The sequence below is a fragment of the Phasianus colchicus genome, chromosome 16, assembly GCF_987193195.1.
Source record: "Phasianus colchicus chromosome 16, bPhaCol1.hap1.1, whole genome shotgun sequence".
Lineage (NCBI taxonomy): Eukaryota > Metazoa > Chordata > Aves > Galliformes > Phasianidae > Phasianus > Phasianus colchicus.
This window is the reverse complement of record NC_143451.1, coordinates 2,032,207-2,047,652: the sequence shown is the minus strand read 5'-3', so window position 1 is coordinate 2,047,652 and position 15,446 is coordinate 2,032,207. Positions and strand designations below refer to the sequence as shown.

The window sequence follows — 15,446 nt, the reverse complement described above, 5'->3', positions numbered from 1 at the left end:
CTTTGTGAGCATGCGCATTAGCGCCACGGCTGTGGACAGCATCGCTCCCCCGGCGAACATGCGCAATAGCGGCCCTGGGGAGCATGCGCAGTAGCTCACTGGCGGTGTGCGCAGCGGCGCGCTTTTCGACAGCGAGCTCGGACGCGGCTACGCCGACGGACATGCGCAGTGTGGGCAGATTTGAATGGTTTAGACAGCGTGGGAACATTTAAAATGTCCCAGGATAGAATTAGGGATAGGGGAGCTGGCTAGAGTTATCATTAAGGTTTGGATTTGTAGGTTTAACTTAACGGGAGATAGGTTTAGTGGTTAGGGTGAATGCTGTTAGGGCTAATGTTAGTGTTAGGGTCATTGAGTTGTCACAGAAACCTCAGAGACCTACAGCTGGCATAAGGTTGTTAGAGAGCCTGACAGTCATCACAGAGTCATCCTAGAGTCCTCATATTGTGGACATAATGTCCTCACGGAGGCATCCTGGAGTTGTCACAGTCATCACAGATATATCATAAAGTCATCATGTAGACCTCAGAGAGTAATACAGTCATCACAGAGTCCGTGTGTCATCATAGAGGTGTCACTGATTTGTCATTAGGGTTGTCATGGATTCATGCAGTTGTCATGGAGTCACAGTCATCATAGAGTCATAGTTGTCACAGAGTCACAGAGTGGTCATAGAGTCATCATAGAGGATATAAAGATGCCATCCATAGCTGCAGAGATGAGATCAGGAAAGCACACATGGAACTGGACTAGGTAAAGAATGTGAAAAACAACAAGAAGAGATTCTGCAGGTAAACTGGTCAGAAGTGACAAACCAGGGAGTGTACTCCCCTCTGACAGATGAAAATGAAGACCTGACTCCAATAGATATAGAGAAGACTAAGGTACTCAGTGAGTTCTTTGCCTCAATCTTCATTGGCAGTCATGCCTCTCACATCCCTGAACCTTTAGGTGGGGCTCAGGAGAGCAAAATCCTTCCAACAATAAGAGCAGAGCAGGTCCAAGACAACCTCATGAAGCTGAATGTGTACAAGTTTATGGGGCTGGGTGGTATGCATCCCAGGATCCCAAAGGAATTGGCTTTGTGGTTGCCAAGCCTGTCATTTTTGGAAAGTCATGGCTGTTAGGCAAAGTCCCCAGTGACTGGAAAAAGGGAACTATCACTCCTGCTTTTAAGAAAGGGAGAAAGAAAGACCTAAGGAACTGCAGGCTGGTGAGCATCTTGTCTGTGCCTGGGAAGGCCATGGAGCAGATCTTCCCAGAAGAGATGTTAAGGCACATGTAAGATGAGGAAGTGATCTGAAATAGGCTTCACCAAGGGCAGATGGTACCTGACCCATCTGATGCCTTCTACAATGGAGTGACAGCATTGGTGGGCAAAATGGCAACTGGTGTAATCTACCCAGCCTTGTGCAAGGCCTTTGACATGGTCCTGCACCACATCCTTATCTCTGAATTGTAGAGATGTGGATCTGAAGGCTGGACTGCTAGAGTCATTATAGAGTTGTAAAAAAATCAAGGTGTTATCACCGAGTAATCAAAGAGACATCACAGAGTTAAAGATTTGTCATAGAGTCATTGTAGAATCACAGGGACATCAGTGACTTGTCAAATTCCTCATAGTGTCATCATAGTGTCACTGAGTAGTCATAGAGTAGTCTTAGTGTCATCATAAAGACATCACAGAAATGTCACAGAGTCATAGAATCATCATAGTGTCATAATAGAATTGTCATAGATTTGAAGAGTCATAGTAGAGACATTATAGAATCTATTAATATCACAGACTCAAAGAATCATCAGAATCAGAGAGTTGTCATACAGCCTTAGGGAAATTTTACACAATGTACTGATGTTGACAACTTGTCCAGAAACTAAAAGAAGCCAAATGACAGTGAAGTCCAATGAACTGGACTTTGTTACTCAGCCAGATGGGGTTTATTCTGCTGCTCTGGACAAACTGGTCGTGTTTAACTCTGAGCAGGAATGCTTTGAAATTCTTTTCAACCATTCTAAATACACTGCTTTGGATTTTGAATCCTCATAAAGCCTTCCTGTTATTATAACATCTAAGCATTATTGTTTTTCAGTTAGTTAATGAAAATGTCTAGAAATAAATTTAATATTTCGTAGATCTATTTAATTTGTAAAATCTGTTTCTTTTGTTTAAACTAATTAGGTTAAATTTATGCTCATAGAAACAATATGATTAGATGAAAGAGCATTTCATTTCCCTGTACATAATCACAGTGAATCTGATATAGGGTCATTTGTAGTCTCACTGTAAGAAAATACTGTCAGATTGTATTGCCATGGGTCTGTGATGGTCAAATAATTGGTAGTTACTTACATAGCTAGAATGGGGTCAGTTTTTTCAAAGTTACATTCAAAAAATGGATTAAAAGACAAAGAGGTACCAGGAGAAAAAAACAACAAAAAACCAATTAAGTTATTCCAAAATGTAAATTGATTCTATTTCTAATCTGACTATCCTACTTCTTAGAGGAGTCTTAACTTCAGGGTGCACTGTCAAGAACTACTTTTCTAATCAGAACTCAGTGGATACTGATATTTGGATACTGGTATTTGTTAGACAAAGTAAAGTTTCCACATGCTCTTGAAGATGAGGAATTATTTTTCCAAGATCATGAAATGTAAATTAATGAGTCAGAACTGTAGAAGTTTTTACACCTAAAAGAGAGAGATGGTGTTAGGCAACACTCAGTAATCACGAACTGGATGAATCATGTTGAAAAGAAAGACTACAATAACATACTTTTCTACAATCTAATTGCTTTCAAAGCACTGGAAATCCACATTTCTAGGCCAGGTGCTGGATAATTTTCTGCACCTAGATAGAAAATAAGAATTTGGCATTGAGAAACGGAGAAACGTTGAGAAACGGAGCTGACCAAATACTCCTCAAGTCTTTGGTTCAGTGGTAAACCAAGCCAGATCAAAGCAGCTATTCATGAATGTCAACAGCTTTCTTTTATTTCTTTCCAGTAAAATGAAAAGGTAAATGACTTCAGCTGATTTCAAACTGAAATATTCAACTCAGAATAGAAAACAGCAGAATTCTTTGGGTCAAATAATATATTTAGAGTTGATAAGATTACTTTTTTACACCTATACAAACGCTCAAAAAACTACTTTTATTTTTAAAATGAAAAAAATCAAATGTTTTGATTTCAACAATATCATAATTAGTTCTTCATTAAAAGAATGCTGAAAATGCAAAATTGCAATCATTTGGAGTGATTTCTTTTTTTCCCTTCAGATCCAATTAAGATCCAAATTAAGAGTTCAATCTCAATTTTAGTGAAATTCCTTTAGAAGATAATTACAGGTGACTGTATCTCCCGTTCCTATTTTACAGACAACTCAAAATTCTAACAGAATAAAATGAACTTGCTGGAAAAAAAAAAAAAAAGTCAAAAACTAAAAGCTTACCCAGATGATGATATCACTGTCTATCTCATCAAACCAGAAATATCCATCTTCATCTCCATAAGTCTTGTTTCCAGATGTATAAAGAACACCATGCAGTTCTGGCAACTTTTCCTATGGAGTCCCAACAGCAGCAAGAAATATCCCAGAAATCACAGTGAGGAATCCTTCATATTTCATGGATGTCAGTGGAAGGATGTGACAAAATCTGCTGAGGCAAAGACCTGGCCTTGAATGGAATTAAACCAACCAGCTGCTGGACGCTGTTGCTCTGCCACATCCAGTGGAAACTCAGACACCAGTGGTGAGTTTTAGTCTGTGTCTTAAATCTAATATTTGAATGGGAAGGCTGAATTCCATCTCTAACTGATCTTTTCAACAATGAATTCTTCTTACACAAATTTGCTTACAGCCATTTCATTTATAAATTGTGCTAGATTTATATGTACAGGGTGATTATGAAGACTCATATAACATATTAATATAATAACTGGTTTTACTCCAACAATCTGGAGAGCCTTACAAATAACTAAAACCAAACTCAATTACTGCTCTGTTTTTCATTATGGCTCTATTCCAGTGTTTGTACTGGAAAGGAGATGAAGTTGTAGATCACTTATTAAATGCTTCTGCTCAGTGGAATAGCTAACATAGCAGACTAAAAGTTACAAAATCACCATCCAGCAAATCTGCAATACAAAGTTCAGAACATATTCTGGAAATGCGTTAGGGACTTCTTAGATAGCAAACTACACATTAACTTACTTCATAATGCAAGCAGAGCTATACAGACACACTATATGTGTGTGTGTGGGGGGGGGTTCAGATTGGATATTTAGAAAAATTTATGTAAAAAAATAGGTAGAAAATAGGAAAAAATGGGAGTGCTTATCTTCTGAAAGAGTGCTCAGATGCTGGAATGGGCTGCCCAGGGAGGTGGTGGAGTCACCATCCCTGGGGGTGTTCAAGAAATGCATTGATGTGGTACAAAGGGACATGGTTTGGTGGGCAATATTGGTGGTAGGTGGATGGTTGGATGAGATGATCTTGGAGGTCTTCTCTAACCTTGGTGATTCTGTGAGTCTATGATTCTATTCTATTCTCTCTATATATACACATAGATGCACACAGTACATTTATATGTCTGTAATATTAAGCATAGTTTCTACAACTATCAGTTTATCATTGCTTATGACAGCATCATCCATGAAAGGATTATTTCTCTGTACTACAATTAATCTCAGTTCTCACTGTATTTGCCTCAGGGAGGTTCTTGAAACAAAAGATGAGGTCTTATGCTCATACCTAACTCACAAGTTTATTTCAAAATTATCTGTAGTATAAAGACATACTACTTGCACTATTTTGCATTCTTATACTATGTATTAGAACATGATTCCCTGTTTAAAAGCGTCCCCAAAATTCCCTTTTGAACTCTCCATTGGAAATTCCATCCCTGGGTTGTGCTGTGCAGACAGAGACACACCACCAAAAGAAGGGCAGCCTACACATGGTTCTCACCCTACTACCATAGAGGTGGATTTTGAATCCTGCAGAAATACAACTGGTAGTCTCCCACATGTAGCAGTGCATTTTCAGTGCTTGTGCTGCCACTGTCCCAAACCACAAGAAAATGGATACAACCAGTGAAGAGGAAAAATAAAGAGAAAACATTTTTGCTGTTCCAGGTTGAAATTGAAGCTTTCTCTTTTTTTTAACTAAAAGTTCAAAGGAGAGAAACAAATAGTTTAAAATAACTGGCTGCTTGTTTGACTTGTCTGCAGTCCTTAGAACAACTGCATTGCCTATTCTAAACACAATTAAAACAGAACAAAGGGCTACTTACCTGCTGAAGCAGAAGCTTCGGACGACCCAGTCTCAAGAACACAACAGCTTCTCCCTTATGGTCCATTTCTGTTTCCTTGACGTCTTTGCAGAAGTTCAGCAATATGCACAGATGCACTGACAGCATTAACACCAGGGGGAGTGTGATTTACAGCCTCAGCAAAGCAATGCACATCTGTAATCCTAACAGAGACCATACAGCCCGAAGTCACCGTGTCTCTGCCATAGGCTTTGGATGAGAGGCTAAGTTCTCATGAAAGAAGGTAACAGGAAAAATGTATTTGATGCAGAATACCTTTTCAGATAAAGCTATTACTTTTTTCCAGTGTCTCTGAAAATAATGGCAAATTGAAGCTGGGCTACAGTGGGGCTAGAGAAGAGACCTGAGAGGGAAGGCTAGTCTATAAAAAGTTGTGTTTTTCAGTTAGAATGATATAAACCATTCAAGATTCAAACTCTGTGGCTCCAAAAGAGAGCCACAAGCTGGAGGTACGTATTTTGCTTTCACCTGCTTGTAGTTGCAAACCCACATCTCTAAAATCATTCTGCATAGAAATTTCTTGGTAATTCTCTGATCCTGGGCAGAGAAGGAGAATTAAGCAAACCATCTACCCTGAACATGAGACAGAAAACTATAACGAATATCAACAGTAAGAGGTGCATAGAATCATAGAATGGCCTGGGTTGAAAAGGACCACAATGCTCATCTACTTCAACCCCCTGCTATGTGCAGAGTCACCAACCACCAGGCCAGGCTGCCCAGAGCCACATCCAGCCTGGTTGCTGCAGTGTGAACCAGGGCAGCTCATTGGCTGCAGCAGAATGAATGACCTGGCAATATGTTTGACTACGATCCTGTCCTATTCGTGCAAAAAACTGAGTACTGGTTCACAGCAAAGCACCAGCTCCTAGAATCAGCTGAGTAAGGAATCACAGTAGATGATAGTTCTAGCACTAAAGCCTGTGGCAAACTATTCTAATCAGCCAACAGCTAATTGCAGAGCCAGGGATTGTTTCTAGGGTCTCTGAATTCCAGTTTATACACTTGCTTATTTTTACATACATGTGCTTGTAATTATGCTTTTTGCCTCTGGCTGAGTGTGCAATAGTAAAACGTTTGAAACAAAGCAGAAAGATTTAGAAGAGGCAGAGAACCTGGAAAGTCCAGAAATGTATGATTTTTAAGGGAAACAGAACTGTATACAGATAAGAACTGGTGGCAGTGATATGTGACATGCTGAAGTGCATCTAAGAAGGCAAGGACTAGTAGTACAATTATGTAACCTATGCTTCTAAAATACAGAAATACTGAAAAGTGCTCTGAAATCTCTGTGAAATACTAAGGAGCATTAAACAATGAAGTGGCTGTCAACAAAGAAAAGTATTTATTGACAATTGCTTTCATTTCAGCTGTTGCTGGTACAGAAATTGTTTCATTGACATAACCAAAATGTTTAATCTCAAGAAATAAAAATGCTTTATCTTCTCAAAATTAGCATTCTCCAGATCTCACTCTAGAATGGAACTCCAAGCAGGGAGGCAGCTGGAAAAGACCTTATCTCATGCCCAAAGATACTGTTGTTTTCCAGCAGTTTGCTCTTAATTAATGAATGGAAGTGGCCTGCTGAAGGCTGGAGATGTTTTGTCAATTAATGAAAATTTGTGGAAGGGAAGGGAAGGAAAAGGGAAGAGGGAAGGGAAGAGGGAAGGGAAGAGGGAGAGGGAATGGAAGGGAAGGGAAGGGAAGGGAAGGGAAGGGAAGGGAAGGGAAGGGAAGGGAAGGGAAGGGAAGGGAAGGGAAGGGAAGGGAAGGGAAGGGAAGGGAAGGGAAGGGAAGGGAAGGGAAGGGAAGGGAAGGGAAGGGAAGGGAAGGGAAGGGAAGGGAAGGGAAGGGAAGGGAAGAGGAGTACATAAAATTTAAAAAAGCCTGAGGCTGGACAGCTAACAACTAATACAGCCTTAAAGCTTGGCACACTGTTGTCTGTGCAGTGTAAGGAGGAAGGGTGTGCACATTATAGTACGTACTTCTTTAGAAAGCAGAGAGCTTAAAGTTAAGCAGATGTGATGATCTAAACCAGACTGTGGGAGTTTTCTCACTGGTTTCACCTCTACCTAAGTTGTTGCTGATGTAGCCTCTTCATGCAGCACTTGGCTACTGTGGCAAAGAACTGTGGTTTAGTCTACAAATTGGGTCACTTGCCAAACAGCAAACTTTATTTTAAAGAGCATCAGAAGTGGCATAGGAGTTTTGCCTCTTGTATGTGTAGATCAGAATAGAGGATGAGCAACAAAGCCACTCTCTGTATTAAACAACATTTGTGGAAAAAGCATGGTAGAGCCTGGCAGTACTGGTCATCAACACATAACACATGAACATAGGTTTAGGAAGGTCTTTTGGTATCAGCAGAGGAGTCTTTCCATCTTCAGTAAATGTTAGAAGGATTGCATTCAGTTTAAAGCATGCTGCATTTAAGGACAGTGCATGTAAGCAACTCAAATCCACACCTGTCTCTTTCTACAGCTTGGAGCTAAACCATCTGTATAATAGAATCATAGAATCCTAGAATGGCCTGGGTTGAAAAGGACCACAATGATTATCTAGTTTCAATCCCTGCTATGTTCAGGGCTGCCAATCATCAGACCAGGCTGCCCAGAGCCACATCCAGCCTGGCCTTGAATGACTCCAGGGATGGGGCATCCACAGCTTCCTTGGGCAACCTGTTCCAGTGCCTCACCACCCTCTAGGTGAAAAACTTCCTCTTATCAGCACCATCCTGGATGTTATATATAAGAGATGGGTCACCAGCTAAGTTCTGGTGAACTTTTGGATAGTAAGGACTAGAATGGAATTGTATATTTGGTTTGTTCTCCCAGCAGGGAATCAGGACTGAACCTGTGTTCAGTGAACACTGCCGACATTAGAAGTTTTTGCAAACAGATGCAAACATCACACTTGGCGTTATGTACAAGTTTTGATGCTCAGGCATTTAACAAAAGCAGATCAGGCCGATTTTAACAGAGAAACATAGCATTAATGGGACAACAGGAGTTCTGTTAAATTCCACACAGTGCTACTTCTGTCCCCACTCTTTGGCTCTTAATTCATTCCTCTTTATCTTCCCAGTGATTGTCTTTGGTAGCTCCTGGACAAATTCCACCTACATAAAAAAGACAGAAAACGATGTAGCATGATCTCTGCAGAGCAGCTTTTACAAGTCTCTCAACATTCATGGAAAACAAGGAGATCTCCCATCAGTAAACACATCTTGCCTATAGGATCAAGTCCAAGCCAAATAAAGGCAGCAAAGTGTGTATCTTCTGAAGATTTCTTTGGCTTCCTAGATGGTCAAACACCAGGGGAGGCTGCCTTCCAGCTAACCAAGCTGGGCATTGTAACTAAAGGATGAAGACTAATGCTACCTGAGAACAAGATGAATAATGACAAAATGAAGAGAAGAGGGATGATGTAGGCATAAAGTAATGGTCCTTAGTTTCTACAAGTTCTACATACGTAAACTAAAGCATTGCTGGTAGCATTTTTCCTATAATGTTGATATTTCTGAGAAACATCAAGCATATCATCACTGTTTCTTTCAGATGAACAGTGAAGATCCAAATAATAATTTTCCTGGGATTTATGAAAGGATGTTCTGGTTTAGTTTCTCCAGAAACCATTTACCTTCCTGGGATATTTATATGGAGCAGTAGTTTTCTTGACATGCTCCTGCAAGTCGCGGGTTAAGCTCTCACGATTACTGGATAAAAAGGCGTCAGACAGGACCACAAATGCTTTCACAACCTAGAAGACAAGGTCAGTGAGAGTGATCTGACACTGTTAGTTTTTAAGAACTGATACATTGGCTACCAGTGAGCAGTTATGACATGATATGAGCTTGGAGTCATGACGTGCAGGAAGGAATAAGAGAGAAACCAGAGCAGTGTATGAAATGGTTGTGCCCAGCTTCTGCACACTGCTAAGCTGAAGGGAAAGTTGAAAGCATAGTTTTCCTGCCCATTATAGGAAAAGAGCATTTGCTCTATACCCTCATAGGGGGTCAAGAAGAAGGGGTAACAAGAATTGTCTTTGCAGAGCCTGCTGAACATTTTATCTCTCTCTGAAGTTTGCTTTACAGCAATACATTACTCAGTAAAAAAGGAACTTATTTATATACTTATACATTTAAACAAACGTATGGCTTCTGCCACCACTGTGCAGCATCGTTACCTCTCCTCTGAGGGGATCTGGACTGCTGACAACAGCTGTTTCTGCTACTGCTGGGTGTTCTATCAGGGCACTCTCTACCTCAAATGGCCCAATGCGATACCTGGATAAGGGGAGAACAACAAAGGATTTGATTTTGTGAGCTGCAAAACTGGTACCAAACCAGTACTGAAATAAAATGTTTCCTTGGCTATGATAGAGGTATCCTTCAATTTCAGTTTAAACTGAAACTAGATTAAAATCCCTCCTGTGCCAGTGGAAAATAGGTAGGTTGTGTTGTGCTCGTGCTGAAAGAGATGAGTTGCAGGGGAAACTGATACAGATACATGAGTAAGATGATAATACTTGCAGGTCTAAGAAAAACTACTAATAAAAGTGAGTATTCATAAGGTGAGAGGTAATGCATTTCACCTTAAGGACCACTGTGTCAGAAGCACAGCAGTAACATTGCATAACAGCAGGTTTAGAAGAGAAGCACACAAACTGACCCCGAAGAAATGATGATGTCGTCGTCTCTTCCAATAAACCAAAAATATCCATCTTCATCCATAGTCCCTCTGTCCCCTGTGATGTAAAAATCTCCACGCTCGCTTTCTGTAGTTTTCTTAGGGTTATCCTTGAAGTGGATTACAAATAGTAACTTAAATTTTAAGAATGCATCAGCTATACATTATATTATAACACACATGATGTTAAATTAATTGGAATTTATTTTTTTTGGTTAATAATCTTCAAGAAGTATACTGATATTGATATAAAATACAATAAAATAGGCTTAAAAAAACCATTCTGATTCTTGAAAAGAAACTAACTTAATCTTTCTTCTCTTCACCTGTCTAACATTCACCAATCCAAGCAAGTGAATTGTTCATGTTTTCTCTACATTTCTTTATCTTCTAGTCAATCCTTAACATAAATATTTGATGAGCTTTTCAGATAGCATATGGTGCACATATGGTACTTCCCAGTGAGGTCGCTGTCTGTGATAAGGATGGTAGGGAAATGTTTTAGGCTGCTTTTTCAGATCCACGTTTTAACGTTCTTGAACAAAAATCTGAATCAAATAATGTGGGATGAAATGAAGTCTGGATCACATTTTTCCACTTGGAGATTCATGATCCTTGAGGACTCTTCCAACCCTGGCCACTCTATTATTAAGTGCATCTGAGAATCATAGAATCATTTATGTTGGAAAACACCTCCAAGATAACCAGCCTCAACCCATCCCACCATGCCCTCTAGCCATGTCCCCAAGTGCCACATCTCTGCATTTATTGTACATCTCCAGGGACAGTGACTCCACCTCCCTGTGCCAATGCATCACCACTCCTTCTGAAAAGGAATTTCAGATATCCAGAATATCCAACCTTAAGGGGAAGAATAGCTTCCCATTAGGTCCCAGTCTGCACAGGGCATCTGAGGAGTTCATTCTCAGATTATCTCTACCAAATATATTGCTTCTACAGTTCAGGACTCAAAAAAAATGGGCCAGCAAGACTGAAAACTGGTGACAAACACAGGGCCTTTTTAATCCCTAAGGAATTTGAGATATTCTGGGGAGATTGCTGTTGGTGAGGAATAAAATACTTACTACATATTCCGTGAATAAACCAAGTGGTCTTACGGGTTTGCTTCTGACAGCAATTTCCCCCTGTTGTCCAGGAGGCAGAATATTAGCATTTTTGTCTACAACCTAGAATGAAAAACAACATGTACTTCAGTAAAAGCAAAATAAAATAAGAACACCCACCCCCTACCTATGGAAAAGTCTGAAAAGCAGTCAATAAACCTGAACATCAAATGGGGGAGCAGCCTTTCCCATTGATCCAGGTTTGATCTTCATTCCTTTAGAAACAGAGCAGATTATTCCCTGTAAAAATAAAAATCAAAATAAAGTTTTGCCATACAAAACCACTACATTCACATTCAATTCATTGCATGTATTTTCTAGAATAAAGCCAAAGGAATTAAGATTTGGAAGATCCTGGTTGTTGGTTCTGTAAAGTAGAAATGAGCAAGATGAAGAAATACCTGGAAAGAATACTATTCCATTAACTACAAAGAATTCATGTCCTCTCTAGCCCATCTTTCTTTAGCCTAAAGAAAGATGGCCTAGAGAGGACATGAATTCTTGCCTTTATTAGCTCTCTCCTGCCACAGTCACTTGGCATTTGCTTAAGGACATTTAAGAAAATATTAGAGCACATCCCCTCCCAACAATCCCCATTTCCAAGAGGTTCTGTGAGGAGAGCCATGCACAGGTGCTCTTTCAGAGGTGATCAGTGGAGGTCACTGAAACATTCACTGACACGTGGAAGAAGAAATAGGCTGTGTTAGTGAAAATAAGCACTAATGTTTCACTAAGCAAAAGGGAATTACAAAGATTTAACAGAATATTGACACTACCGCTTCAGTCTGGCCATATATTTCATAGATGTCCAGCCCTGTCTTGCTTTTCCATTGCTCAATGACTTCTGGGTTTAGCGGCTCCCCTCCGCTCATGCAGTGCTTCAGGTTCATGAATTTGTAACTTCACAGGGGGTCAAAAAGCAAAGAGAAACACTTAAATCTATTGCATAAAACAAGGATTAGCAAAATGCTGAAAATAATCCTGGAGTTCTGTTTACTCAGGAAGTTATTCCCATGAAACAGGAAAACCAGAGGATTCCTGATTCTTTGGTTCCCAATAGAGCAAGGATATCAGTCTTTGCTCAGTGTTACACAGAAGTAGACTTAAACATGCATGAAAAACAAAGTAAAAGTTTTGCTGAAATCAGCTGGGATTTAAGCAGCAGCTTGTAACTAACCAGGGACCAATTTGCTGAGCCAGGGGAATGGCTGCTGACCTCTGCAGCAGCCCAAGGGAGAAAGTACAGGAGAGGAGCAACCAGGAGCAACAGTTTGTTCATCAGTGAGAAACTGGAGCAAAAGGTCTGTCAGTTCCAGCAGTTATGCTAATGCTATCCAAGGGTGACAGTGCTTCCCAGAGCATGGACAGTTGACATGCTGATTGGAATTAGAATTTCCCAGGTGTTCAGTTTTATACCCTCTGGGATTTGCGTAGAAGTTCAGTAATGAAAAGTCTCAAATGACTGGTGGAAAATATCAAACTTCTCTACAATCAGCAAAACTCACAAATCTTGTATGACTGTCTCTTCAAAAAGGATATCTTATACTGAATTATGACCCTACGTTGGGTCAAAAGCTGGACCTGGGAAATCACTGATGTGTAGTTAGGGCAAATAATATCTTTTGACGTACCTGGAGAGATCAGTTTGCACCAGCATGCGGTACAGCGTGGGAGCACTAATAATGGAGTCAATGGGGAATCTGCAGAGAGTCTAGTGAGTGAAGCAACAAGACAACAGGTGAAACTCAGACCACAAAAGCTGTCTTCTGGATGTACAGTGCACAAAGGTGTAGGGGCCAAAGGTAGCTCTCCCGTTATGTAAAAGCAGAACGTATGTATATACATTCTGCTGGGCAAGAAACCCTCCTACCCTTGGCATAACAGGTGGAGAATCACAGTGTTTGGAAAAAATCCCATTCGTTCTTGTCTACATGAAACCCAGACTGCCTAGACAGCTCAGAGCATGGACAGTGCTCTGCAATGCTCTGCATTGTCTGCATTGAATAAGCCTGTCTGCATTATGGGGAATGGTTTGGGTTGGAAGGGACCTTTAAGACCATCTCATTCCAACTCCCTGCTGTAGGCAGGGACACCTCCCATAGCCCAGGTTGCTCACAGCCCCATCCAGCCTGGCCTCGAGTGCTTCCAGGGAGGGGGCATCCACAACCATGCTGGGCAACCTGTGCCAGTCTCTCACTGTCCTCACAGTAAAGAATTTCTTCCTGATATCTATTCTAAATCTACCCTCTTTCAGTTTAAAGGCATTTCCCCTCATCCCATTGCTACCTGCCCTTATAAAAATTCCTTCTCCAGCTTTCCTGTAGGCCCCTTCAGGTCCTGGAAGGGCTATAACATCCCCCTGGCGCTTTCTCTTTAGGCTGAAAAACCCCAGCTCTCTCAGCCTGTCCTCATAGAGGAGGTGCTCCATCCTCTGATCATCTTTGTGCCCTCCTCTGGACCTGCTCCAACAGCTCCATGTCCTTCTTGTACTGGGGGCCCCAGAACTGGACACAGTACTCCAGGTGGGGTTCACTTCCATCTTGGCTGCCACAGGTAGAAAATAATTTTCAGTTTGCATTAATATCAGCTAATATTATCCCCCATGGCTTCTGGAACAAAGGCATGTGATTAGTCCTGCTTCTGGGATGATTTTCCCACGTGCTTACAAGCTAAGAGCAATATGCATCAAAGTATCTTGGGACGGACCCCTTCTGTGTACATTAAAAAAGTGAATAGGACTTTATGGAAGGATACATCTTGAATGCAAAAGTGGACATAACAGTCATTAAATCTTTCTATGCAGTTAGAAATTATATTCTGCTCCTTTTCTGCAGGTTTACACACATCCATAAGTTTTTCTTACATTTAGGATAACTGATGATTCAATCTGTGGGAGCTGGTGGACAAAGACACATGATCCCAAAGCCCAGGCATCAAATACAGATGCTATTGAAGTTACTATCCAGCCTGTGTCTGTAATGCCCCACACTGTGTCTGACGGGGATGCATCCAACCAGTACCTAGCAGCAGGAAAAAGAGTTAAAAAAATAAAAAGGAAACGATAACTTTTGTTTAATTAAAAGAAAAAAAAAAGCAAAAGGAAAGCAAATGAAACCAAAGGGTCACTGTTCCCCACTCCTTCCATAAAAAAAAACCAAATAGCCAGCAACCAGCAACGCCAGTAGAAAACAAAAATCAAATCCAAGACTGCTAATGAGATATGTAGGCTCCGGGCACTCTCAGTAAGTTCATTTGTTGAACTAGCTCAGGGATAAAAGGACCTCTAAGGTTTAAGTATATGTGCAGATAAACACATACATGGTAAAGATACGAGGTCATTCATAACATAGGATACAATAAAGGAAAGAATTGCAATGAAGTGACTTTTCTTGGGGAGGAAGGTAGGGCTGAAGCAGAAGCATGCATTGATTCTGTGTTGGATACCAGGTATTTCACTTCCATGTCTGCTGAGGGATCAGGCTGATCTGTGCAACCAGCATCAGCTCTGACTCTGTTCATCTACGCACATGACATAATTTTTGCAGCACAAGCAGCGTGATATCCTTGGTTCTGCACTCTAAAATATTCCCAGCTTGGGTCTGTCCTTTGAACCACTCTAAAGAAGGACTGGAAGAAGTCATTGGAAAATAGAAATACTGGAGCTGATCCTACTCATATGGAAATCTGTCATAGTTTCTAACCTGATTTCTGGGGGAGGAGGACTGTAGCCTTACATCTGAGTAACTCAGGAACTTTTCATCAGTTGTACTGTGCAGCTCCAGTTATCAACCAGGCTCGAACCTTTCATACCTTTCACATAACAGGGGTCTAAAACCAAGGCTGCCCTGGGAATGTTCGGTCATCTTTGGAGAACCCGTGGTCCCACTGGTAAAGAAGATAATCATTGAATCTTGAATCCTTGTTTTGACACAGGAATGGTCAGCAGGCTGGTTTCTGTAAAACACAGAATGCAATTGGTGACTTCAGTGGTTACGTGGGCTTCAGGATGTAAGCTTCACAGAAGCCTTTCACCAAATTAGACTGAAACTATGCTTTCCTCCATGACGAGATTCCACTTAAGAAGGACAGGATAGAAACTTCCTGGAATAAAACTGAAGACTGTTGGTAAACAACTGCTATCAGCAAACAACTCTGATGTGGAAACAGCAATCGGGCAGTCATGAATTCACCTCACTAAAGCTTAGTGTTGGTGTTTGATGAATATTCACAGTTGATGAGCATTTGTGGAGAACAGGTCTGCTTTCTGCATTGTGACTGCAGTGCTGCTCATGCATACTC

At 40.8% G+C, this 15,446-nt stretch overlaps 1 protein-coding gene and 1 long non-coding RNA gene across 8 annotated transcripts in view; one reads left to right on the top strand and one right to left on the bottom strand.

Moving 5' to 3' along the window:
• The first annotated feature begins 8 nt into the window (after window positions 1-8).
• LOC116230335 (uncharacterized) overlaps window positions 9-15,446 on the top strand; it is a 23,798-nt gene continuing 8,360 nt past the window's right edge. Inside the window, exons 1-4 of one of the 7 annotated variants that reach the window (XR_016471495.1) lie at window positions 9-884; window positions 3,380-3,754; window positions 5,388-5,558; window positions 8,420-8,952. This is a non-coding gene — a long non-coding RNA (uncharacterized LOC116230335). Of the gene's footprint in view, window positions 885-3,379; window positions 3,755-5,387; window positions 5,559-5,621; window positions 7,057-8,419; window positions 8,953-15,080; window position 15,446 lie in introns of those variants that run through there. The other 6 variants (XR_016471500.1, XR_016471498.1, XR_016471494.1 and 3 more) reach the window with 6 other exon arrangements.
• The window catches only part of LOC116230337 (acyl-coenzyme A synthetase ACSM4, mitochondrial-like), a 13,947-nt gene continuing 5,663 nt past the window's right edge, over window positions 7,163-15,446 (bottom strand). Inside the window, exons 5-14 of the mRNA XM_031595450.2 lie at window positions 14,958-15,101; window positions 14,011-14,167; window positions 12,779-12,858; window positions 11,924-12,047; window positions 11,307-11,387; window positions 11,109-11,210; window positions 10,006-10,133; window positions 9,521-9,620; window positions 8,975-9,094; window positions 7,163-8,453 (exon numbers count right to left, since the gene is read on the bottom strand). Coding sequence (XP_031451310.2) covers window positions 8,367-8,453; window positions 8,975-9,094; window positions 9,521-9,620; window positions 10,006-10,133; window positions 11,109-11,210; window positions 11,307-11,387; window positions 11,924-12,047; window positions 12,779-12,858; window positions 14,011-14,167; window positions 14,958-15,101 — 1,123 coding nt within the window. The 3' untranslated portion in view covers window positions 7,163-8,366. The remainder of the gene's footprint in view (window positions 8,454-8,974; window positions 9,095-9,520; window positions 9,621-10,005; window positions 10,134-11,108; window positions 11,211-11,306; window positions 11,388-11,923; window positions 12,048-12,778; window positions 12,859-14,010; window positions 14,168-14,957; window positions 15,102-15,446) is intronic.